The sequence below is a fragment of the Ptychodera flava genome, unplaced genomic scaffold (genome assembly GCF_041260155.1).
Source record: "Ptychodera flava strain L36383 unplaced genomic scaffold, AS_Pfla_20210202 Scaffold_55__1_contigs__length_887147_pilon, whole genome shotgun sequence".
NCBI lineage: Eukaryota > Metazoa > Hemichordata > Enteropneusta > Ptychoderidae > Ptychodera > Ptychodera flava.
This window is the reverse complement of record NW_027248377.1, coordinates 800656-827506: the sequence shown is the minus strand read 5'-3', so window position 1 is coordinate 827506 and position 26851 is coordinate 800656. Positions and strand designations below refer to the sequence as shown.

Below are 26851 nucleotides of genomic sequence, written 5' to 3'. Positions count from 1 at the left end.
AACTGTGAAACATTGGCCACCATCCCTGTATACATTTTCTGGGAAATATTTAGATTTTGATTTTCACAAAACTAATGCTAATCTGCAAAAATACAGTAAATTACCCAAGAAATGGCATTCAGTTACAGAAAGTTCTTGTTTGATCCAAATTTCTGAAACTAACAAGTTAACTTGTCTTAAATTTGTTCTACTGTAATATTAAACAGTTACCTCTTATTAGCTAAATGGCCAACTCATACGGTATATATACTGGTGTGTGATGATTGAAATGTCAGTCATGGACTGAAAGTGGATCAACTTTCAATGCAAAATTATTAACGTCAAAGAATATCTGAATGAATAAATTTGCTATCTGTATATTCATCTGTGAATTGAATCACGAAATAGAAATGTTTGCTAATGGGTTTGGGTCACCGTCAGTTTGATGAAGCCTTGATTACATCAGTTCATCTGTATGTACTTCAGTGAGCAGATGTTGATATTAAAGTTTTCTTTACAAATGTTTCCATAACCTGTGATATTGCACAAAGAATATCAATAATAACTTATTTTGTGGCTTTCCTACCAGTAAATTCTATTACAAAAAAGGCTCTTGCTTTGAATACAGTATATTGTGTTAAAATCGCATCACAGATGGTAGTGTTGAATAATTTCTGATTGAGCTGTGTGTCATTCAGGGAGCTACTGTACACACCAAGCCATTATTATGTTAGAGGGAAATTCAATATGTCATGAAATGTCAGGGCATTAAGAAATGGCTGAGACTGGTAAATGATTCTGAATGCAAAACGAGAGAGCACGGTACAATAGACATGTCAGGCTGGAGCAAGCAAAACTAGCTATGATGTGTGGGGATGAACTTATGAGTTTTCAGGAAGGGACTGATCAATTCACAATCAACTAGCAAGGGAGTTGAATCTCTTACCAATCTATCTCGGTAATTACAGGGAAATTGTTATCGCCCATCAGGAAGTGGCTCTCTCTGTAGTGTTGATATATGAATTCCATGCCATTCCAGAAGTGGCTGGCAAAACAATAATGTTTTCCTCTGAAAACAAAACTGAACATAGCATTTATTTTTGATTTCAAGTGTGTTTCTGTACTGATAGAGTGTACATGTACCTGTCAGGTATTTTTTACAGTTTGTATTAATTTCATGTATTTGAAGTGACATGTCCCCCGGATTTTGACTCCTTTTCCGTAGTGTTCTTGTATTACAATATGCTTCCACTATGGAGTTTCAGTTAGGAAGAATTCACACTCCAGAAAAACTTTCAAAAATGACTTTTTTTGCTTTGAAAAAATGTTGCTTTGTCATTAAGTTGTGAGAGTAAATATAATGTGATTTTTTTTCTGGAAGACGCTTTATTAATCCATGATTAAATATTGACTTTACTAATTTGTATGTACATACAATTTTGAATTCTGTGACAAGTAGTATTGGTCAGAGACAGGCTTTGTAACTCCTTCAATGGTCTAGTTGTTAATAATATAAGTTATATAACATGTTCACAGTGAAGAGAAAATTGACTGACAGAAATACATCTTGTTCTTATTAATTATGAACACTGTCCAAAAAAGATTAAATAAATAAATAATTGCGTTCTTTGTTTTTTCATGAGAGCTCTGCAGTATCATTGTGTAACATCAGTTTTTATGCTGTGCGGAATAGCTGGTAGATGCACCATTAGATATAAATGCATCTATATGTACATATTGCATCTACACAAAGCATACATATGTACTGTACAATTCGTGTTAGGAGCCAGTTTGTAAAATTATATGCACTCATATAGTATTGTAACTGTTTGTACGTACCATACATTTGCAACAATATTTTCTTTAAATACGTTTATTGACAGAAAAGTGGTATCAGCTTTGAAGTAGGAAGTTTATTTCATAAAACAAAATGGGTATTAAAATTTATACTCCACTGCATCTCAAATACAAATTGTGTATTCAAGTGTTAAGAGACTAAGTCTTCCAGTGAGCACAAAGCACATACAACATCCATTTTGTGAGACTAATACAATTATGCATATTATTAAATTACCAATGTTAAATTGAAAATCAAATATTTACTTGACCCTACTCTCTGTAAAGCAGTGTACACTAAAGTTATTTTCGTCAAAGGAGGACGATATATCAGTTTGGAATGTTTTTGAAAGGAAGCAAGTAAATATTACCAGGGTTCCACAGTCATTTTACTGGGTTCACATGGTTGAACAATGCAATCCAATTTGGGGATGGCAAAAATGTTATCGGGGTTCAAAAGTCACGTACCAATATTCCTAAAACATTAGCAAAAGCACAGTACATCCTGAGCGGGGATTGCAAATAAGTTTATGACAAAATTATGGATTTATTAATTAGTTTTTACTCTGGATATAGAAATGTATAGTACTGCCACCTATGTGGAGTAACTTGAAGAAAGGCAGAACATTGTTACAGGAAAACATTGTCTTGTCATCCAACAAATCCTGTAACTCCAGTACTTTGTTCTTAGGATACTAGTAATTAATGTCTTGTATAAACTAATAATGTTATGTTTGTCCCTGGTATTCCGTTAGGAAATCCATTTTGCAATGTTTAAATAACAAACTAATCATATAAGGTTTACCATACATCTGGTATATATCTGTGAATCACAGGCCACATTCCAAGGTCATCAACAGTTCCCAGAATACTGCTGTCATATTGCATATTTTTCCATCAGTGTCGGTATCAGTTGGCATCTTGAAAACTCCATTAGCTTTAATAATTTTTGATTTATTTATCATTATATTGTGAACTGTTTGTACAATACAGGTGCTTCTCATGCAATCTTGTCAAAATGTAGAGTGTTCAACACAAACTGTATACAGCTTTGTAGGTCATGTGCAATGTACTGAATTTTTTGTTGGGGACTAGATTTGATTGTCACCAATTCCATCACATTGTGTATGCAATGCGTTGTGCTTGGAAGGCTAATACTACAGTACCGGTATATACCGGTATTACAACACACCAGTACATGGGAGAAGAATAAAATGGAATCTCTTTTTATTGTGACAAAAATAATGAAATATTATCAAAACTTACAGGACTAGTGGCCGTAACCAGTTTTGTTTGAGTATCCATTGCAAGTTCTAGCTCTACTTCCCAAAGCATTATGAAACATATACCAATGGTATCTATTCAGCTTGTCAACTCAGTGTTTACCTGTGCAGAATGCACTGGTATTGTTTAAAATTAAAATTCTACTGCGGACCTGAATTCTCTTGTCACCAATAACAATGCAGTCTACACATGTACAGGCTGAGTTGACAAGCTGAATACTGTGCATCTCAGCATGCTGAGAGGAGTAGAACAAGTAACTGTAGTTGATATTAACCCTTTTCCTGCCAGACAATATCACATCCCCATCAGCCAAGTCAGTAAAAAGCGGTATTGAGCCAAAACATGATGTATTTTCACCCACTTGGCTTGGTCTGTTATGGCATCTTTAGCAAAAAAATCAAGTTGACAGTATTTATGTTTTCAACAGCCTGCAAATGTACAGTATTACGTTAAAATACACCACATGGAATATGTTGTGTTTCATTACCCATCTTGACCTGATGGTGAAATATGGACTTGGCAGGAAAAGGGTTAACAACAAAATTAGTGGAAAAAAATCATCAAAAGTTGTAGCTACTGGCCCTTTAAATCAAGGATTACTTGATATTCTACGGTATTTTGAAATTATACCGGTATGTTCGGTACTTTGTTTTTCATCCTGCAGGTCCTTTTACAAGACCACATCCAGCAATATGGCGCATAGTGTTTGGTAAGTAATCGTGCCCTGTGTGTTTTGTGTGTCTGTCTGTGTCTGTGTGTGTCTGTGTGTGCATTCTACATTGTACATACCGTACATGTACATGTACCCTGGTACACAACACACTTTCCTCACATCTCTTTTTGATAATTTTTCCTGGATGCTTGCAACAGTTTACAACATCACCATCATCTCTGTTTCCTGAGAGCTTTACAAGAAATTCTTGTCAAGATACAGCAAGATTTCATCTCACAAAGCAGCGTACCATACAGAAACAAGCATATCAACACAATTGTTCTGCATTATGAATGTAAGATACACAGATCGCTACCATTGATTATTCTTTGCAGGATAATGGCTATATGTTAGATAAAAATTGAGGCTGATTAAGGCATTGGGTAATCATTCATTTCACATGCTGTAGTACTTGTGAAACAGCTGCACCAAACTTTTGATAAAATATTATTGTAACATTGTTCCACGGGGTTTACTTAATCTGATTATGGTATATAATGGTTTGACAGAGTACGATACATGATTACATTTCTATTATTCTGCAGATGAATACTTTCTCAGGCTCTCTAGTAAAGGGACAAAGTCGGCCATTTTCATGAATTTTATTTGATACAAGATACTACTTATATTGTTTGACATGTTGAAAGATACTGAATGAATGGGTGACTCTACATGTATTCGATCCTGGTTTAAACACGATAAATGAAACCATCACGAGAAGGAATAATCTTCTCGCGATGGTTTCATTTAATTTTTTTAAAACCGGGGTCGAATATATGTAGGGTCACCCATTCATTCATTCAGTATCTTTCAACATGTCAACAATACAAGTAGTATCTGGTATCAAACAAATTCATGAAAAGTGGCCGACTTTGTCCCTTTAAGGCAAAGAATGAATGTATATAATGTTGGTAATGAGTGTTTTGTTGAGGTAGTATGTGCCTTGAAAGAGAAAGACTTAAAACTTTTGCCCAATCATTCCTCAATGAAACTTTCAACCGCTTCCTTGCCAAATCAAGGATATAAATCTGGGGCCACTGTGCAAGAGAAACGAGTTACCTAACTTTACCAGTATTTGAAATTCAAAATGGTCGCCATCCCTGTATAAGTTTCAATTTTGGAAAAGCTTAGGCAGTGAAAATACTACATACGGTACTCCAAGAGCTTTAAAATCTGTCCCCACAAGCAATAGACCAGAAAAGTATTTTCAAATTTGAAATTCCAAATATCTATCCCTAAGGTGCATTTTACCTTAATAAATGTCATGGAGATTCACTGGAGTCAGGCAAACACAAAACAGCTGATTCTCTGTTCAATGTACTTACTGGTACCTCAGTATCTCTTGATAAGATAAAAGCATGTGCTATGCATGCTACAGTATTCATCAATTTTTGGTCTGCATATTAATGTCAACCCAAACAATTGCCAGTGTTATGATTTATCCAGTGATAATGGGGAATGGTAAAAATTATGCAAATTTAAGACATGCAAATTAAGTGTTTTCAATGTTTTAGCGAATTTAAGTTTTAAGTGTAGATCAAATATCAAATCAACAGAGTATTCTGTTTCTCTCTCAAGTCTCATCCTTGGTAAAAAGATTTTTCCTTTACATGAATTTCATTCCAATTTGTATTTGTGGGCATTTATGGCTAGAAAGATAACATTTTACATGGAAAGAAATACAATAAATATAAAAAATATATTGTCCCACTTATGCCAAGCCATCAATCTGTAGGAAGAGATTTCCTTGATGAAGTACACTTACATTATTTGTTGTAGCTATGGAGCTATAGCAATGGTCTTAAGAGTGGGCTTACAGCAAAAAAACTAACTTTGCTCTCTGGTGAGAAATGCACTCTGTTTCTTAGTGTTTCTCTCTAAATTCAATTTCCTATTCAAAAATTAATTTCCCTATCTCCTGTCAAACTCTGATCTTTTGGGGAAATTCAATTTCCTCAAAATTTGCCGAAAGCAGAATATTGTGTGGATGGCTTCTTGAAAGGTGAACATCGATAATAAGGGTGTGTAGGAAGTGTATCATAGCATCATGCGAAATGATAGGATATGCTCCGGTAACTGGATATTTCTTGCTTGCTTACTGTTAGTAAATGTTCCCAATTGTAGTTTCAATAACAATACACAATGTGTGGTGACTTTATTCTGAGCAAAATTATATTGTCAAAGTATAATAAGATATGGCAAAGTTTTTCACAATGTACCACCTAAACTACCACATGTCTCTCACGAAAGAGATTGTATTCTTTGATGTACTCATCAAGGATAATGTATTTATGTATGCCGTACAATTTATTTAATTGAAGCATTTACAAGTGTCACTCAAACTTGCTTTGAGTATACATGTATTGTCATGAATTTCAAAATTTTAGGCACTGTTGATGAAGAAGTAAATACTTGTCACACAATAATGTACAGTTCTATCATGAAAAAGGGATAAAAGTATGCGAATTGACCATCTTTCAACGTATTCAAAGTTGTTAACCAATATAACTGACTTCATAAATTATGTAAAATACAATGATTAAATATTTATGTCTTCCAGAAATATTTGCCATATACATGTAACTGGTAGCTACTCAACAGAAGTGCAAACTTGAGCATGAATTACTATAATATTGTTAGCGTATATTTTGCATTCATCATTTCATTTTATAGCTTTATTTGATATTGAACCAGTAAGTAGATTTTGACAGGTATTTGATGGCACAGAAGTAGATAGGTGTGAAAATGAGACTATCTCTCACTAATTGTTTTGTAGGAGAGAGATTGGCCTCAATCACGCCACTCCACAAACTATCCTCAATGAAGTAACTGTCAATCATTTTCCATAGTCGAATTTGCAAGAGTGAAGATGGACATTACCTTTGTATACAAACTATCAAGATTATTCTTAGGGGACCTCTAGCTGTGTACTCTATCAAAATTGTACTCCCTAGGCTACTTGTGATTAATCCAAAATACAATGTTTGTCCACTTATACTCAATACTATGGAGTTACACCAACTCAGGCATAAAGTTCTGCAGGATTACTGTAATCATGTGAATGAACAAATCTCTAAGGAGTCCAAAATGTACAAAAACGAGAACGTAATTCTTTTTTCTCTCTCCTTTTCACAGGTCTCAGTGTTGTGTATCTGTTGGCCCTTGGATTTATACTCTTCCAAAACATTGATGATATTAAAGCAATGATGTACTCACTTTACCCAGAACTCAGGAATGTGACACCAGATTCTAAGGTAAGTCATACCACAAGCAATATCTTACACGCTGTGTTAGTCTTTTCCTTCCCAATCTGCCATGGTTGATCAGACTTCCTCAAAATGATGTAGGAGATGGTATGTTAGTCCTTTGAACCATACCGGTAGGTCCAGTAGGCTAGTGCAATGGTTTTTCATACCATGTGCCATTATGGTAACTTAGGCAAAGATCTTGTGACAAAATTTTTGTTTCATTTGATGACTTTAAAGTCACTTTTTAAAGATTTAATAAAATACATATTTTCAACATTGCTTCAAAAAAATATACCAGTACTTGTTGCTTTAATGTTTAGCATGTACTGGTAAGTTTACTGTCTTGAAGTAGAGTGAGATCTGTTCCATAATTTTACCAGATCCAAGGAACAAATAGAAAATGGCCATAATGACAAATTTATCTTGAACCACTTTAAATGTGAGTGCATTTTAATACTAGGAATAAACATATTTCATATTAAAATTGTATTTTTAATAAGCATGAGCTGTGTACTGTGTGAACTATTGCAATTTCATTTAAGATATTTTCACAACAGTGTACGACTTTCAAAACTGGGCAATTATCAATGAAACAGGATAAGTAGCCTTCCGGTTAATCAGATTTGATAAGCAATGATCCCTTGGAAGAAGTGAAGTACAGTTTAACTGTAGACTGAATTTTTCCCCTTTGAGATTTTTACTCACTGTGTTCCCTGAGAATGGACAAGAGAATAAGAAACTTGCTTCTCATGCATGGCTGGCACAGATGCTATAAATTGATTTCAACTCGTAAAAGCTTTTCTTGATGGTCACAGTCTTTCACATTTTCACATGTATTGACAGCTGACCTGTATAAGCCATGGTTTTATGAGTTCAGTCACACGTAGTAGCTTGAAGTTGATGCAACTTGACTTTAGATCCACTCCCATTTGCAAATCAATTACCGGTAGGTAGCCAGTAGAAAAGTAGATTTAGATATCAAGCGACGTGACCCACACACAAAAGTCAATGAAGCCATTCTCTTAATGCATGTAGTAGACATTTATCTGATGCTGTTTTCAGGAAAAAAATGGCTATCAGGAAGCTATCTCAGTGAGTTCCATCCGTGTTGTTCACAGAAGCACAACAAAACCATATTGTACATTGGTAAAACACCATTACTGTGTGTTGCCCCATTAAACAGAAAAATGACAAATTATCCATAAAATACAAAGAATACCTCTACAAATATCAAAGTGCAAACTTTTCCCAGAATAAACAAAAGAATTTGTGAATTTCTCAGATTTCACCATTTTGTTTTAATCACAATTCTTATCACAATGTGGATACTTTTTGAGTACAGTTAGAGAAACAACACGTAAACAAACCAATGGTATTGATAAAATAATTCTATCGTGATTGTGATGATTGCAAATGACATCATTTTTCTCTGCCATTAATATGCATAAATAAATATTTGTCTGCATTTTCCACATAAATGACAAAAATAAAACCTGCTAGTGTTACAATAGCTACCAAAAGTCACACTCATTCATATGAATTTATGGCTCAGATTACAATCTGCAACAACAGCCATGCAGGCAACAACAAAATTTGTCTAAATTTTAGGCAGCATTGTCCTATGTCATGCATACAGCTATATTTAGTAATAAAACCTGAAATCGCAATCAACACAATTGTAAACTCTACTGACCAATACATTTTCATCAATTTACGTCATAGGTACGACAATTAAGTGGTAGAGGCTTAGGTGGATATTCTGTTTGCCTTAATAACACTATGGATTAAATTTTAATTCATAGAAATGACTGACATCTCAGTTCACGTAGCTTTCTTCTCCAACTCTGCCAAGTACTCATTGTTGTGATAGGAAAAGCTCTCCAAATTTACAAGGAATCATACAAACTAATTCAATGGTCTATGCTTCAAGTTTTTGTTGCCATTACTCAAGCTATATCAGAAAACCGTCCAATACTTGGTATTAGTCAGTCAGTATTGTTTGCGGTGACTTTATCAAAAGGAAAGATACTGAACTAAAATCGGCAAAATTATTGCAACATCATGCATCCCAAAAACCCTATCGTACAGCATCTCGGAAGCTTTCAGTTAATTGGTTGATTGAAATTCATTATTGTTATTTCCAAATTACCAAGCAGGTGGACAAGATATTTTCAGACTCCTTAAGTTGCTGTAAATAATGACAAATACTAGTACTGACAATCTACCAATCGAATACAGCCTTCTAAGCCAGTACATTCAGGTTGTATTTCCCCCTCGAGTGTTGCAGATTGGCCATTGATCAGCGTCAGAGCAAACGCAGTTCAAATTTGCCATGTGCAGTAAGTGCAGTCCCAGTGTGCCTCTTGCACTATTAGCTTCAGATCATGAGCATAGATTACAAAACACTGGCCCTCAGCTCTCACTTAATTACCCTTTACTGCATGTCATAGGCTGCCTATCTCTGCACAACATCAGAAGTTTGTATGTGACATGCATTCCATCCACATACCATTACCAGTAGCTCACTGTAAATGTTGCAGGTCGTTGATACAGTTTGCTGTTTAAGGGTTCCATCCAAATATCTTACTACTCCCTAATATTTTCGATTTGATTTTGCTTTTGATGTCATGCTGTACCTTGAAAATTATTGACCTAACGTAATTTTATTTTCCTTAATTTTCATATAATTACCAAATTGAGACAAAATTTTGCAGCTGTTTTTAAACTTTAACCTTGAAGATTATTTTCTTCTTGTAGAAAAAGCATGTAATTAAGATTTTGTGCAATTATTACTGACTGGTAAGGGGAAGTTTCCAATTTTCAGGACGTTAACCGCAAATATTAAACATGATCACCTGAACGTACATGTAAATTGCCAAGAACAGTATTGGAGCTGACTTTGCAGCGATTTGGAAGCTTTTTGGTCCATTGGTTGGCAGAATCTTACCATTATAATTGAATAATACAAATAAACTCTCCAAGTTGCTGTGAATAGTGACAATCGACCAATCAGCTATAACCTTGCAAGTCAGACACAGTACTGGTATTGTCAATAAATAGGTCTAGTATACTTGAATGAATGATTTCTGCTGGAAAAATTCTAAAAGATGAAATTCCAACAATTCATGGTATTGCATACCCATACATGTAGACTCAAATTGTTTATTAAATACAGTGAATAAATTTTCCTATTACAGTTATCTGTTGATACTGATAAAAAGGCTATGCAACCTGAGTTCATTCCGTGTATATCTCCAACCTGAGTTCATTCCCTGTATATCTCCAACCTGAGTTCATTCCCTGTATATCTCCAACCTCAGTTCATTCCCTGTATATCTCCAACCTCAGTTCATTCCCTGTATATCTCCAACCTCAGTTCATTCCCTGTATATCTCCAACCTCAGTTCATTACCTGTATATCTCCAACCTCAGTTCATTCCCTGTATATCTCCAACCTCAGTTCATTCCCTGTATATCTCCAACCTCAGTTCATTCCCTGTATATCTCCAACCTTAGATCATTACCTGTAGGCATAGACAGTCTATGCCTCTACTATCTATGCTCTAGGGTACATACTATGTCTCACCTCACTGACAACACTAAACATAATTTTGATTCTTTTGTGTAGCCCCTAAACAGTCAAGTTGTGCTTGACAGGATGACAATCCTAGCCCAACACTGCCAGGACCTGTAGAGAATTCAATAGTAATTTGTCACCAAGTAGAAATGACTTTTCATTTCTGTACAATTCTACTTTATATGAATAGTCATCACTGCAGTGTACGCTGTATATAACAGTTGAAAAGTACATGTAACTTGATTAACCCTTTTCCTGCCGAGCGCCCTTGTCCGTTATTTTGCCAAGTCAGTAGAAAACCGCCCCATAATATGTGCCTGCAAAAGATTGGCTCTCCTGCATGTTATCCTGCCAGCCATTTTGGCAGAAATCGCCCATTTTCAGGGTTGTTTTAGCCGTACTTATACGTGTTACTAGACTTCGATAATTTCTACATGCCCGTAGACAGGGGAAGGAGCTCAAGGGTTACTGCAGAAAAAAATTGAGGTCACCGGCTTTGTTTGCCCCTGGGAGTGCGTCATTTTATTGCCGTTTCATGTTTATTTTTTCTGAAATAAACTCCTTCAGTATTGCGCACGTCCGCTAGGCACAAACATCACCTCACTCGTCTGTTAGTCAGAGACCCTGGGGGTCGTGCTAGGGGTGCGGCAGCACCAGCAAACCTGTCCTGTTTCCCCAGGGTAGGGTCAATTGAATACGTACCTTCAACGACTTGGCAGTGTAGCACAAAAACTACGTTTTTGCCGTTGTATTAACGACATGGCTGAGCCATTGAAGCACAGCTCCACGTAGTTTAGCCAGCTCATTTGGGAGTTGGCTTACGAGTGTTACCGTTCATTACCGACTTAATCGAGTGATCCTCAGTCAGGTACGGGTTTGTACCTACATGGATTGGGCTGCAGCTAACCAGTGATAACCAGTCACTGCACCCAAGTCGTCAGTCTCACTTTTGCGATGCATGGGTACAACGCAATATGCTTCCACTATTCTAGCCATCGACGTGTCCACATGCCTGGCAGCCATATTGTACTGCTAGCTGGTTTGCATAACAAAAGCAGTCCCTGCTAAATGCAGGCGGTATCCCCGTACAGCATATTGACCTTATGTCACCTTTTGAATTCTGTGTACGCAAACAGCGTATGTAGTTACCAATGCGTCAGCAAGAGGATACGTTTGCCTGCAAACCAGAGCCAATACTTCGGACGATGGAATAAATAAAAAATCCAAAGCTACGTCCATTGAATGGCACGGTCAAGGTGGTGAAGGACGTTGCCTGGCTTGAACTTGCAGAGCTGAAGCCCAGCTTAGTACGTCGGACACCAGTTTGTAATGGTATTTCCAAGTCGTTCATATCCGTTCCATTTGAGGAACAAGTCGAGCCGTCCCGTCAAAAATACGTTCTCATTTTCAGTCACGCACAACTGAATAAGTGACTTTCGTCTCGCACCATCGGCATATCTGCCAAGTCGTTTGCAAGAGGTAGCCTTCTAGATTAGCATTGCCGAGTTGGTCAAGTTCGGCAGCAATCTCTATAGTGCCAGGCAGCCAAGTACATCCAACTCCGCCAGAAAACGTCACCATGCTATCCTGCCAAGTCCGCTAAAAAGCGGTAAAAAAAAACCCAGCCCCCTTCGGGTGTGGGGGACTGGCGGACAGGTTTCTGCACTTTCCCTGTCTATCGACTCCCAGCGAACCCATTTCGAGGGGAAAAGGCGTTCCTTGTCAGAAAACCTCTCCTCGGATGACCCTAAACGCACAGGGGATTGCAAAATGTAGTGCCGTCGACTTGGCAGGAAAGGGGTTACCCAAAAAGGGCCCGATTTCCACCGGGTTGGGAGAATAACGGTCACCAGTGCTTAGATTCTGGCTACACCGAATTTCAAGCGGATTTTCACGACTTGGCAGGAAAAGGGTTAACAGAGACATAAAATCCAGTGTCACCCGAGGGCATTTATAGAATGAATAAGGATGTATGATTCACATTCATATGACCTATATCAGCTTAGGTACCGTTCAGTTTTTACGGCCGGGGGGGGGCCGGCAAAATCCAGGGGGGGGTCATCAAAATTTGGAATCCGCAAAGGGGGGGTCATCGCTTTTTCACTGGTAGGAAAGGGGGGGTCACCACATTTTCAAAACATAATACCAACAATAAAGTTCACTTTATGCCATTGCCATGATCGACCCTCTTTACCGGTGGGCCGCCTTCGGTGGCCCACTACAATAAATATACATTATGTATTACCCATGACCCTCTTAACGGGCAGACGCCTTTGGCGGCCCACTCCAATAAGGTTTACTTCATGCAATGGCCATGATCGACCCTCTTTACTGACGGGCCGCCTTGCGGCGGCCCACTCCAATAAATTGACTTTATGTAATACCCCACGGCAATCTTAATGGCCGTGCGCCTTCAGCGGCCCTGTCCAGTAAAGTCTACTTTATGCAATAGCCATGATCGACCCTCTTTACCGGCGGGCCACCTTTGGTGGCCCACTAGAATAAAGTTGACTTTACGTAATGGCCCATGACCCTCTTAACCGGAGGGCTGCCTTTGGCGAACCACTCCAATAAAGTTCACTTTATACAAAGTCCATGGACATGAGTTGTCTATGGAAATGAAGTTAAAAATTGCCTTACAGTCATCCTAATTAACAGACGTTTCAATGGATGTGGCTGAGAAGTTTGTGCACTGGCATCTCTGCTACACGAATAAAGTGCGCCGCGTACCGGAGTTCAAATCCAAACCATGCAGGTAAATTTGACATATGGGTTTTAGTTATTTTTAAGCGGGGGGGGGGGGGGGGGGGGGGGGGGGGGTTCAACAATTTTTTTAGTCTGACAAAGGGGGGGGGCATCTTTTTTTCACGAAAAATGCAGGGGGGGTCTATATTTTTTTGAACACTGGCGACAAGATTTTGCCGGCCCCCCCCCCAGCCGTAAAAACTGAACGCTCCCTTATGAGTGCAAATTTCTCTATATTTTTGTAGTTTTGCAACTACTATATGAAGTGAAATATCTTGTTTTTATGCCATATTAACAGACCACTTTGTTTACTGTAATGTACTTATATATATATATATATATATATATATATATATATATATATATCCTTGTTTGAATTTTATTAATTTTGTCATGCAGATATAGGCAAAGACAATATACAGGTAATTTTGTTTACTTCACTGAGTGAAAATGTGATTCAAACAGTTACATGTAGCATAAAACAGCCTTTATTGAATAAAATTCTCGACTGGAAATAATAAGCAAACATTAGTGATGACAGTACAGCTAAAATTGTAGGTTAGTTCTCACCGTGGGTCTCTTGTGAAAATGATTCTGTGATTCTATTATTTATCTTATCTTATCATTTTTTTAGCTGGCAAGATCAAACTACTTACATTTAATTAAATTTTATAAATGCAGCAGTAATTCTTACACATAGCAAGATGATGATGATAAGATCAGTGTTCAGACACATACCGTATATTGTATGAATTGATAATGTTATTACTACTAGGGATATATCATGTGAAATTTTTAGCCATGTGGCACACTCTCAAATTTTTGATATTTATTTTGTTCAAAGGAATGTGAAAACAAAAGGCTGGCATGGTTTGTCTTGATCAACATATTAAAACAAGAATTACAAACAAAAGCCATTCTTTTTTATAGCCTAAATGGTCAGTTTGTCTGGTGAACAGCTAAAAACTAAGCACAATTCTTTACGTACAGGACTTCTTAATTACTTTTCATGTGCTTTATCTTATGGTACACTGCCTTGCGTACACAAAAAACCAACAGAATAGAAGTGACCCCTGAAAATTTTGTGCAAAATTTATGAATTGGAGAAATATTCCCCTATGAATTGGAGTGAACGTGCCCTTATAGAAATATAATAATGTTAAAATATAATTTTGTCATTGAATACCACTATTCCAGTTTGTGTTTTTACTTTCCATGAATAGAAACAGAATTAAGTTGCATGCTGACATGCAGTTCTCACATGTCCATTGAATAGTGATATGTGCTTTCTGCAGTGTATTTGATTTCAATAATAGCTTTAAAGGAGATTTTTAAATTTAATATGGAATGGGCAATGTTTAGTGCTTCCATTGTTTCCAGAAAATCATTATAGATTTTTCATTTTCACTACTCCAGTTTCTGTGAGTGCTTTTGGCATAAATTGAATTGTTCCCATGGTGCTACAGGAATGAAAGTTCAAAGGTCCAACATATCAGAACGCTGTGTCAAAATATGAAATGTGAATCTTTTTCACGTTGTTTTAATGAAAGAGGCCACTAAAAAGTGAGTTTGGGTAACTTTATTGTTCAGAATTATGTGTCTTTGTTTCTTTTGACATCTAACGAATGAGATGTAGGCATGTCAATTACAGTACAGAAATCTATGAAATATTAATGAAAGATATGTGTGGTATATATTTTAAAAGTCTGCTCAATCTTTGCATAAATAACTGTTTTATGTTCATTGCCGCACACTGATACTGAGGAATTATGGGTACATTCTAATGACAAATAAACTATCATAAATGTACAGTGAATATATGCCTTGCAGTTATTGTTTACACAGAAAGATTTCCTTTGATAAAGCATATCTTGATAAAGCAACATCTGTGCCATATCTGAAACATCATTCATTTCTGTTTTGTCCATGGCCTTTTTAACAACTGTCATGTCTTTGTGTTGCCCATTTTTTGTACACAATGAACATCCATTGTCTGATATGCCATAAATGCTGGCATGAAATTCAAAACATTGAACTCATTTAGTGAAATATTGATCCATCCATAAATGTTTGCTTTCTGAATGGAATCAAAGTAAAAGTTGTCATCAGTGCATCAGCAGGATATACTCTCCGTGCATCATAATGAAGGAAAGCTTTCACCATTGGAGAGAATGGGTGTATACTGGAGTAAATAAATTCATAGTACATATATCAGAATGTGTATTAAGTAGTATGATTTACTCAGCAGGCGATATTGATTGCAATAGGCCAGCTGTACACTAATAGCTCTTCATTCAGCAGTGTGGTGGTATTCCATTGTGTGCATTTCAATACAATTTAAGTGCTGGAAGTTTGATGAGTTCAAGCTGTCTCGTGGCAAACATGTTGATAACTCTACAAATATCCCTAATCCTCTTCTGAATGATGGAATCCGATGTATGAAGACTTGGATTGGGAATATCCCTCTGACATTGAAATCCAGCATTTTAATGGGAAGGTCAAGGTTCTATTTGCCTACAAATACTCACAAATCTGATGAAAGTGAAATTGGAGTAGAGAGTTTACACTGAGTCACATGACAAACTGTGGCATCAACTAAGTAAATACTACATGTATATCCCAATACTCGTTTCACACAGACTAAAATGTGAGACATTTTCCTCTGTGATGGGCTACCTAATATAATGGTAACATATCCATCAACCTACATTAATATTGTGCTACCGTAGATACTTTAAATCAGGCTTTCATAGAAGTACCAGCGTTGCAGTTTAAAATATAGGTTTTTATAGTACTGGTAGTAATCAGTTTGCCATAATGCATGAAGTTCATCTTTTTGAGAAAACAAATCATATAATAATATTTTATTTTCTTCTCAGTATGAAATAAATAAAGTAAAAAGTGAATTGGAAGAAAATTTTGTAATTCAATCTTAAATGTGGTATTTGTATCATACAATGCCAAAAAAACAGTAATTTGGTTGTCATTAGTGTATCCCTGCTTATTTGAATTACATGTGTGTTAGGATTTTGAAATGTGTCATCACAACTCCTTATGGAGAAGACAGCGTTTGCATGTGACTCAAAATGTCACTCCAACCTACTTTCCTACTTTTGAAGGTCAGCATTATTAAATACATGTTCAACATTAACGCTGTTTCCAGTAAAACCTCTTTTATTCTATATTAGCAAAATCTATGTAAAAGCTTTCCTTCAATTATCACAAATGAAAAGTTTTTTTATCATAATGTCTTTCTGTAGATCTTTGTATAAATGTAACTCTTAAATTTATTTTCATTAATTTTGGTGTGAGAAACCAGCATTTTCTTCTTCTGCCCCCCTAACTTTGTTGAAAAACAAACAAAATGCATTGTATGGAAAATCTGAACAACTGAATTCTAGTCCTAACTAAAATTCAGTCATCTATTTGAGCAGTTGACATGTAATACGGTCATCACACACAAATGTAACATACATAGAAATATTGATACGTAGTGTATTGACAAGTTGACTACTAGGAACTAGGAATATGTAGGGTACATGATATCTTAAGTAGTCTGTAACAAGAGTGTATTTTATAAAGACATAAAACGATCATATTAAAAAAAAGGCATCAAAAGTTACAGCAGACAAGCCCAAATTTTGACTACATTGTTAACTGTTCTTACTTGAAACTGTGGATTTTTAACGAAAATGTGTCAACTAAAGTTAATTAATTCACTGAATGTACTGTGTATATTATCAGGCTTGTGCCATTTAACATTTCACTCTCCAATATGAGGTATGGCCTTGATAAGCTAATTTCTATAATAATTTCTAATAGCTTTCAGAATGAAAATTAAAATTTTACCATCAATAGCATTTTATTATGCAGTGACAAATATGTTATGAAATTACTAGTGATTGACGTATGTGTGACTATAATAATGACTGTTTTTACCAAACCGTCTGATACATCACATTTTTTCTTTCAGGAATATGCAGTTAACTGTTCCGTTGTTACATTAGAGCGAATCTGGAGTCATATGGACATATTTGCATTTGCTCATTTCTCTGGTTGGGCGTTAAAAGCACTACTAGTGAGGCATTATGGGATATGTTGGACAATCAGTGTGACGTGGGAGATTACTGAGGTTAGTTGATTCATTGCTAAGAAATTCATTTTGTTCTAATCTCAGTGAGAAATTCAGGCCTAAATCCATGTACAATGTATGTGTATAGGTATTATATATATTGAATCAAGTTAACTTTAGGAATACCCAATGGCCTCTGACTTTAAGTTCAGCAGATGTTGAGATGTTTATTGATTTGCCTGAGCAGAGAGAGACATTCAGATATGGCAATAGATTCTGAAATAATTGCTTTGATACGCCAGATGTAATCATTATTCATTAATGGTATCCATCACAAAGACACCCTTGTAAGGTGTGCAGTTTTGAACAAGTCTTATGTGTACTGCGGAAAAATGCCTTGAAAACATTTAGAATTTGAAACGCAGCATTCTGAAGTATTTTTTACGTGAGTATAGCTTGTGACATACACATGAAATCAGCTTTCATGTAATTACTTATACAATCAGCTTTATGGATGTGTGATTTGTTAAAATTTTATCTATAAATGTATAAACACAGATGCTATCAGAATTATGAGAAGCTTTGTGCTTCGCCTGATTACAATCAGAGTAATTTTGATACCATCTTACAGGTTGCTTTTGCTCATTTACTTCCAAACTTTGCCGAGTGTTGGTGGGATCAATTGATCCTGGATGTCTTGGTGTGCAATGGACTGGGAATCTGGCTGGGAATGTTTGTGTGCAAGAAACTGGAAATGAGTAACTTTCATTGGGAAAGCATCAAGTAAGTTTCATCATCAGGGGAAAACACTCAGACTATTTTTTACTGTTTCATCTCACCACACATCAATTACTGTTCTAATGTTTGGAGCTTTACTTCCAGTAGCAATATCTATGCATTGGAGCGTCTACAGAGACGTGCAATGAGACTTATTCTTGACATTGTTCCGCCTCTTTCCACTTTTCAAATGTTTACTCAGCTTCATTGGCTGCCTATTAACTTGAAACTCCGTTGTAACCGTATGGCCCAAATTTACAGAGCAACTCACAATCTAACCCCTGACTACATAACTAGTATGTTCAATAATTACATCCCTTCCCTTCAAGATCACTTCGTTCTTCCAATCGGAACCTCCTTGAAGTTCCCAAGGCACGTACACTTCTTTATCAGAACACCTTGTCAGATGCGGTGTGGATGAATATAACAATCTCCCCAAATCAATGAGGGACTCTGAGTCACTGACTAGTTTTAAGAAATCTTGTGACAACTTTTTGTATAATACTTACTTGTCTGATGCCTTTTCGTAGTTTTTTTTATATATATTTGTACTTCTGTGTTTTTTGTGTTTCATGTTTGTGCTGTAAAGTGTACTATGCTTTCTTTTATCTATTCGACCTCCACGAAAAGAGGTGTTTCACCTATGGAGTTATCGAGTTTAAATAAAGATTAATAATAATAATAATTAAAGCTGCAAGCAGCGTTGGCGGGGCCCAAGCGATAACATGGTTTCCAGTTCGTGCAGTGATTTTATTATGTGCAAAATTTCAGCTTGAAAACAGTCAAGTCCTTGTAAAGAAGAATTTTGAACATCTCATATTTACTGTCTGTTTCAATCGTAATCGTATGTTTTATGCAAAATACAATATGGCGGCAAAACCACGTGACCGATCAAATTGCCTTTCACAAACTTGAAAGAGCTCTCACTAGAATGACAAAAGTGGAATTTCATTGCCATCAGTGTTGTGGTTCTGGAGAATAAGATTTTAGAGATAAATTGCGATTTTCGCAAAATCAAATGTGGAGTCTGAAACTGAGCACGGTGAGCTACCAAAATGTCTTTCAAAAGTACAAGACATATATGAATTAGATGCTACTCAAAATTGACAATACTGGAAGGCTGAAATATTGCATCAAATTAATGTATTCATCTCTGAAATTTTGAGTGTAATAATTGCAAATTTTGTTGTAATTCCATTTAGTCATATATTTTTTCATTTCATCTTTAGTGTTCAAAGTTTTACTTTTGTATAATTTTATGACAAGAATGTGAAAATTTAGAAAATCAAGCATGGTGACTCCATCTTTTGTTTGTAATATTTGATTATTCTCATATGCCAGAATTCAAAAATTTTTCCATGTGTTCTTCCTTGTATTGCTTTCTGGCCTGATCTTGTTTAGGTATAATGTTTCACTGTCATGAGCGTCATTTGACACACACTATTCTTCAACTACCATGTACATCAGAGTCAGAGCTCTCTCTGTCACTGCTACGTATGCAGTAACAGTGACACTACTGTACCAGTAACAGGGCAGTATCTGATAGTGACAGTTGCCCATAGGCAGTAGCGGTATTATCTTTGATAATTTTGACAATATTTATGTTCAGTTTATACAACTGCGTTCGTGTTCTACTCTCTACAACATGTTGAACTGTCCAGTATTCAGCTTGCTAGCACAGCCTGTGTATGTGTACCACGTATCAGTGCTGACAACTGACTGTCAGTCTGGACTCTAATTAAACTATCACCTAATACATATTTATATATACTGGCTTTGTCGAGAAACTGAACATTGTGTGTTTGAGCATGCTGTAGGGAGACAGCAAGAACTGTAGTTGATATATTGGATAGAAATATTGCAAAAATCATCAACGGTTGGAGCTTGTGCCCTGTTACTAGGCTCAAGTCTGATTTTTATACGACAAATCACAAATGTTTAGATTTTTTTCGAGATAAAAGTCATGGAATGTGACAAATATGTTGTAGATTCTGTTAAATTATTACTAACATTACAACATTTGAATGACATAAAAAGGTATTCATTGTTCATTTAATTACCTACAAAAACTTGGAATCGGAAAATGTAAAACATAAAAGGAAACCAAAACATTTTCAAGTGCCCCCTACAGGTGGGGCAATATTTCAAGTTCCCTCTCTACTACCCTCAAAATTTTCGAATCACCGTTCCTGAATTTCTCCAACCCCCCTAACCCTTTTTTTGTGAACGCAGCCTTGGTAACAAACCTGCAATCGCTATCAGTGCTGTACTGTACATGTCGCGCTTTAACAGCACGAAACCTGCTTCATCACACCAGTTTTTCAAACGAACTAGATATCCATTTTCATACCAGTTCAAAAGTAAAATACTCATAGACTTGAGATATTTGTGCATGTTAGACTTTCGATACATTCGCTTTACGCTTGAATTTAGCATGGAGCTTTGGTAGCTCCGATTTAAGCAAGCGATGCTCGGACAGCGCGCACATTCGCACAACGTATCGATGACACTTGGGTCAGGGGTCATCACAAAAAAAAATCAGTGCGTATTCACGGCCAGCTTGAATCATGCCACGGATCGCGGAAATCATGGATCATAAATCCAAATGTTCATGTCTATTACTTAAACAGAACCCTAAAATATGAAATACATAATGTTTTGATATTGAGAACCATCTTTTTGTTTCACTGACGATCAAGTTTAATGCTCAAATATCGCGACAAGAATTGCGCATTTGCACGATATGAATGCGGAAGTACGTTGACTCGGCAGACGAGCGAGCGCCTTCTCTGAAAATCTGTTTCCGATATCACGTCACAATACACTGAAAAATCTCGCGAATTCATCTCTACGGAAGCCAATCAACACAAGTTCCTAACGTCAGTAAAGATATTGTCTTGTTGCCAGCAATACACCACCAACATTTTCGCCGTTCAGGAGTGCCTTACTCGCTCAACTTTGTAAAATAAGTCGTATGCTTTTGCCGTTACCTAACTTTCCAAATTCACGGTACACTTTCCGCAATAGTAGTTGGAGATTTTGTTCAATATATCGCGCGTGGTGGAAACCGCAATTATCCATAATCACACAGTCACCTACAGCCAAACACCCTTTTATTAAAAGTGTAAACTAAATGGTATTCAAATGACAGGATTTTATTCGCCAAGTTTGGTCAAAATGACACCATTCAAAGCGACAGGAAGAAAGTTACAAAATTATGTAGTGATATAATTTCATTAAAGCTCCATGCTAAATTCAAGCGTAAAGCGAATGTATCGAAAGTCTAACATGCACAAATATCTCAAGTCTATGAGTATTTTACTTTTGAACTGGTATGAAAATGGAGCTGCCTTCTAGCTGCATCGTAAACTGTGATTTGTGAATGCTTTAGTGGGGTGAAGGCGATTTGAGACACCTGAGTGTGGTGAACGCGATAGCGGGCGCGATGAGCGCTACACAAAGGAGTTTATCCCGGAATCCCGAGGACACCGCGACATTGCACTTTTTATATGATATCCAATATTTACGGCTACTAGATTATACAATATCGAAGTTAGATTGGCTCGGATAGATCTATAGGGTGGTGAAATATCCGATATATATCGGATATTTACCCGTAATTTGACAGAATTCAGTATCGCCTAGTATCAAGGTTAGAGTCAGTCCCTGGAATTATGGATGTAAAAAATAGCATGCTGGAATTAAGTCGGGTTTTACCAGAACAGTAAGGCAGTGAAATTTCCGATATATATCGGATATTTACCCGCGATTTGACAAAATCTAGTATCGTTTAGTATCGAAATTACAGTCAGTCCATGAAGTCGGTTTTATGAAAACATGTACATGTAAGGTGGTGAAATGTCCGAAATATATCGAATCCCCGACTGAAACTAACTCACTACTGCACAGACTCAGATAACGCATTCCATTGCTAGGAAACCTGGCCTGCGCTGCCTAATTCCAAATAGGTTCGTATGGATATAGGAGAGACACCAAAGAAACTACGATTTTAAAAATTATTTTAATTTTTAACATTTCACCGACTTCAATCATCGTACCGTGCATTTGTAATACATTTGCATTGTTTGGATGTCTCGAAACTACCGAAAGCGTACAATGACCGGACTATAAAAACGGGGGATCTTGAAACTTTTTCGCGCATGCTCATTTAAGCTTTTGTCAAATTCCAACGCTATCAACTCACTATGTTGGTTGCATGCCAAAGAAGTCTGCCGTCAGTCATCGGCCGACGTACGACAAAGCGACAAATTATTTGGTTCAAAGAGTAGACAATTAAATGACAAAACATGTCGATAATATGGCTGATATAAGGATTATTTTTGATTCATTAGTAACAGTGATGGAACCGGCATAATTTACGATGGTGGACATGGTTTTCTCTCGCCTGCGCGATTGCGCAAATCGCGCATTTCCGAGCCATTGTCTGCCCTGGTAAAGTTACTGACAGCGCGGAAGTCGCGCACAAAACAAAGCAGGCAAAGACGCCGAAGGAAGTGGATGTTTACTGAGTGTTTCCACTATAATAAGTTGTGCAAACAAACATAAGATGCCAGGTCGCACCTATTTAGACCTAGAACTATGGCAAGGCGTCCAACTTCTCCAATATTGGATATAAACCCGCGATTCGACAGAATCTAGTATCGTTCGGTATCGAAGTTAGAGTCAGTCCTTGGAAGTCGGGTTTGACCAGAAATGCAAGGTCACGATATATATCGGATATTTAACCGGGATTTGACAGAATCTAGTATCGTCTAGTATCGATATTTGAGTCCCCAAATCGCCAATAAATATCTAGTAAATATCGGCGACTTCACAGACCGTGCGTGCCGAGGCACAGGGCAAGTCATTCTAGTATTGTGTACTATCGATATCAGAGTCCCCAAATTGCCGATAAATCCAATTAAATATCGACGATTTCACAGATCTTGCGTACCGAAGCACAGGGCAAGTCATTCTACTATTGTCCAGTATCGATATCAGAGTCCCCAAATCGCCGATAAATATCGGGTAAATTTCGGCGATCTCTTAGACCGGGCATGCAACTGCACAAAGCAATACAGTGAAATTCGATCAAGCTGCAGAACTTCATTTAACAAGGCCTAGGTGCTGTTTCAATAGATATGTATCAGCGATTTTTACGACATTAACGGCTGGACTTGATGTGGTCTTGTTTATATTTTTTAATCAGCTACATGCTCTCAGTTACACAACACACCAGGGCCACTCCATGCATGTCAGATAGAGAAACATAAACAAATCACCACACCTTGCAATGTCATGTATCTGTCTTTTTATCATGATGAACAAGTGAGCGTGCATTCAGACACCTACATATAAAAATACCCGAATAGCTTCATTTATGGTCCTTGACACTCACATATCAGCTGTGCATAGACCCCAGTAATTGTGCCATTCAGTCGATCACACCGGTCGGCCACCCCTTAAAGCTAGTGGCACACTCCTCTAAGTACTTCCGTCGCAGTATACTCGACAACGTCACCTGGCGTACAAAAGCTGGTCGCAAAGTTGCCTTACACAAGGGGCCGAGATTAGGGTTCGTGTGACTGCTAGCTGAATTTGACAGCGGGCATTGCAATCTGTCGTGCCGTCTTTGACTTTCAAGTGTACAATATAACATACATCACTGATCGATCTTCTGACTGACGAGGTTTTAAACTGCAGCCTTATGAACATTGGGGCGACTTAACCGATCCAAATGCCTTTCGCAAACTTGAAAGTGCTCGCACTATGAAAGATATGAGTAAAATTTCAGTTGAATGTGTGTATTGGTTCTGGAGAGGAAGATTTTTAAGATTAAATTGTGATTTAAACAAAATCCAATATGGCGGCCAAATTACGTGACTGATCAAAATGCCTTTCGCAAACTTAAAGGACTACCACTAGGGAAAATAAGTGTAAAATTTTAGTTCAATCAGTGTATTTGTTCTGGAGGAGAAGATTTTTAAAGATTAAATTACGATTTTTCACAAAATCCAATATGGCGGCGAAACCATGAGACCGATCCAAATGCCTTTCGCACACTTGAAAGAGATCACACTATCGATGATAGATGTAGAAGCTTTTTCCAAACTTGAAAGATATCAATGTAAGGGTGACAGAGTAAAATTTCATATTAATCAGTGTTTTGGTCTGGAGAAGAAGATTTTAAAGATTAAATTACGATTTTTTTGCAAAATTCAATATGGCGGCCAAACCACATGACCAATCCAAACGCCTTTTGCAAACTTGAAAGAGATCACACTTTAGATGATAGATGTAAAATTTTAGTTCAATCGGTGTGTTAGTTCTGGAGAAGAAGATTTTTAAAGATTAAATTGTGATTTCACAAAATCCAATATGGCGGCCAAACCACGTGACCGATCGAAATGCCTTTTGCAAACTTGAAAGAGATCACTGTAAGCATGACATGAGTAAAATTCCAGCTTAATCAGTGTTTTGGTTCTGGAGAAGAAGATTTTTAAAGATTAAATTACGATTTTTTGCGCAATCCAATATGGCGACCAAACCACGTGACCAATTGAAACGCTTTTCGCAAACTTGAAATAGATCACACTGTAGATGACATTTATTAAATTTTAGTTCAATTGGTGAATCTGTTCTGGAGAAGAAGATTTTTAAAGATTAAATTGTGATTTCAAAAAATCCAATATGGCGGCCAAACCACGTGACCAATCGAAATGTCTTTTGCAAACTTTAAAGAGATCACTGTAAGAATGACATGAGTAAAATTTGAGCTTAATCGATGTTTTGGTTCTGGAGAAGAAGATTTTTAAAGATTAAATGACTATTTTAGAAAATCCAATATGGCGGCCAAGGTCACGTGACCGCATGCGATTTTATTGGCAATTCTATAAGACCTTAGGTCATGCTTACTATACAAAAAATTTCAAATCGACTAGACCCCTAGGTCTTCTGGACAAGCCATTTTTAGGTTTTTGGAAAATCCAATATGGCCGCCAGGTCACGTGACCAATCAAAATTTCAAGGGTCAGGTGCACGAGTACTAATTGACACCTATTAGCCCTGCAAATTTGAGAAGTTTTCGTTCAGCCGTTTAAGAGATCTAGGTCGACAAAGAATCGGCAGAAGAAGAAGAAGAAAGAGGATTAAAGCTGCAAGCAGCGTTGGCGGGGCCCAAGCGATTAACCTGGTTTCCAAATCTTCCACTGATTATATTATGTGCAAAATTTTAGCTTGAAAACAGTCAAGTTCTTGTAAAGAAGAATTTTGAACATCATCTCACATTTATCTGTTCCATGCAAAATACAATATGGCGGCAAAAACATGTGAGCGATCTAATTGCCTTTCACAAACCTGAAAGAGCTCTCACTAAGAATGACAAAAGTGGAATTTCACTTCCATCAGTGTTTTGGTTCAGCAGAAGAAGATTTGTAGAGATAAACTGCGATTTTCAAGAAATCAAATATGGCGTCTTAAACTGAGCACGGTGACCTACCAAAAATTTGTTTCAAAAGTACAAGACATATATGATTAGATACTACTCAAAATTTACAATACGGGAAGGTTAAAATATTCCATCAAATAAATGTATTAAACTCTGAAATTTTTGGCGTAATAATTGCAAATTTGGTTAAAAAATAAATAATTAGTCATATATTTTTTCATTTCATCTTTACTGTTTAAAGTTTTACTTTTGTATAATGTTTTGACAAAACTGTGAAAATTCAGAAAATCAAGCACGGTGACCCCTTTTTTTCTTTAATATTTGATTATTCTCATATGCTAGAGTGCAAAAATTTTCATGTGTTCTTCCTTGTGTTGCTTTCTGGCCTGATCTTGTTTAGGTAATGTTTTACTGTCATGAGACACAAACTCTTCTTCAACTACAATGTATATCGGAGTCAGAGCTATCTCTGTCACTGCTCACGTATATACTACAGTAGCAGGGCGGTATCTGATAGTGACAGTTGCCCATAGGAAGAAGTTGTATTAACTTTGATAATTTTGACACTATTTTTGTTCAGTTTATCATACAACTGCGTTCTTGTTCTACTCTCTACAGCATGTTGAACTGTCCAGTATTCAGCTTGCTAGCACAGCCTGTGTATGTGTACCACGTATCAGTGCTGACAACTGACTGTCAGTCTGGACTCTAATCAAACTATCACCTAAATACATATTTATATATACAGGTTTTGTCGACAAACTGAACATTGTGTGTTTGAGCATGCTGTAGGGAGACAGCAGAAACTGTAGTTGATATATTAGATAGATTACAAAAATCATCAACGGTTGCAGCTTCTGCCCTGTTACTAGGCTCAAGTTAGATTTTTTTACGACAATCACACGTTTAGATTTTGTCGAGATATAAGTCATGGAATGTGACAAAGTGGTTCTAGATTCTGTTAAATTATTACTAACATAACAACATTTGAATGACATAAAAATGGTATTCACTTCATTAGATTACCTACAAAAAACTTGGAATCGGAAAATGTAAAACATAAAAGGGAACCAATAAATTTTCAAGTGCCCCCTGCAGGTAGAGCAAAATTTTCAAGTCCCCCTCTACTACCCCCAAAATTTTCGATTTCCCCTTCCTGAATGAATACCTCAGC

The 26851-nt window shown here is 36.8% G+C and overlaps 1 protein-coding gene across 4 annotated transcripts in view; it reads left to right on the top strand.

Moving 5' to 3' along the window:
* Positions 1-26851, top strand: part of LOC139128469 (phosphatidylserine synthase 1-like) — a 324577-nt gene that overhangs the window by 23983 nt on the left and 273743 nt on the right. For all 4 annotated transcript variants that reach the window (XM_070694242.1, XM_070694244.1, XM_070694240.1 and 1 more), the window contains exons 3-6: positions 3764-3808; positions 6947-7065; positions 17355-17513; positions 18085-18236. In XM_070694242.1, the coding sequence (XP_070550343.1) occupies positions 3764-3808; positions 6947-7065; positions 17355-17513; positions 18085-18236 (475 nt within the window). The remainder of the gene's footprint in view (positions 1-3763; positions 3809-6946; positions 7066-17354; positions 17514-18084; positions 18237-26851) is intronic.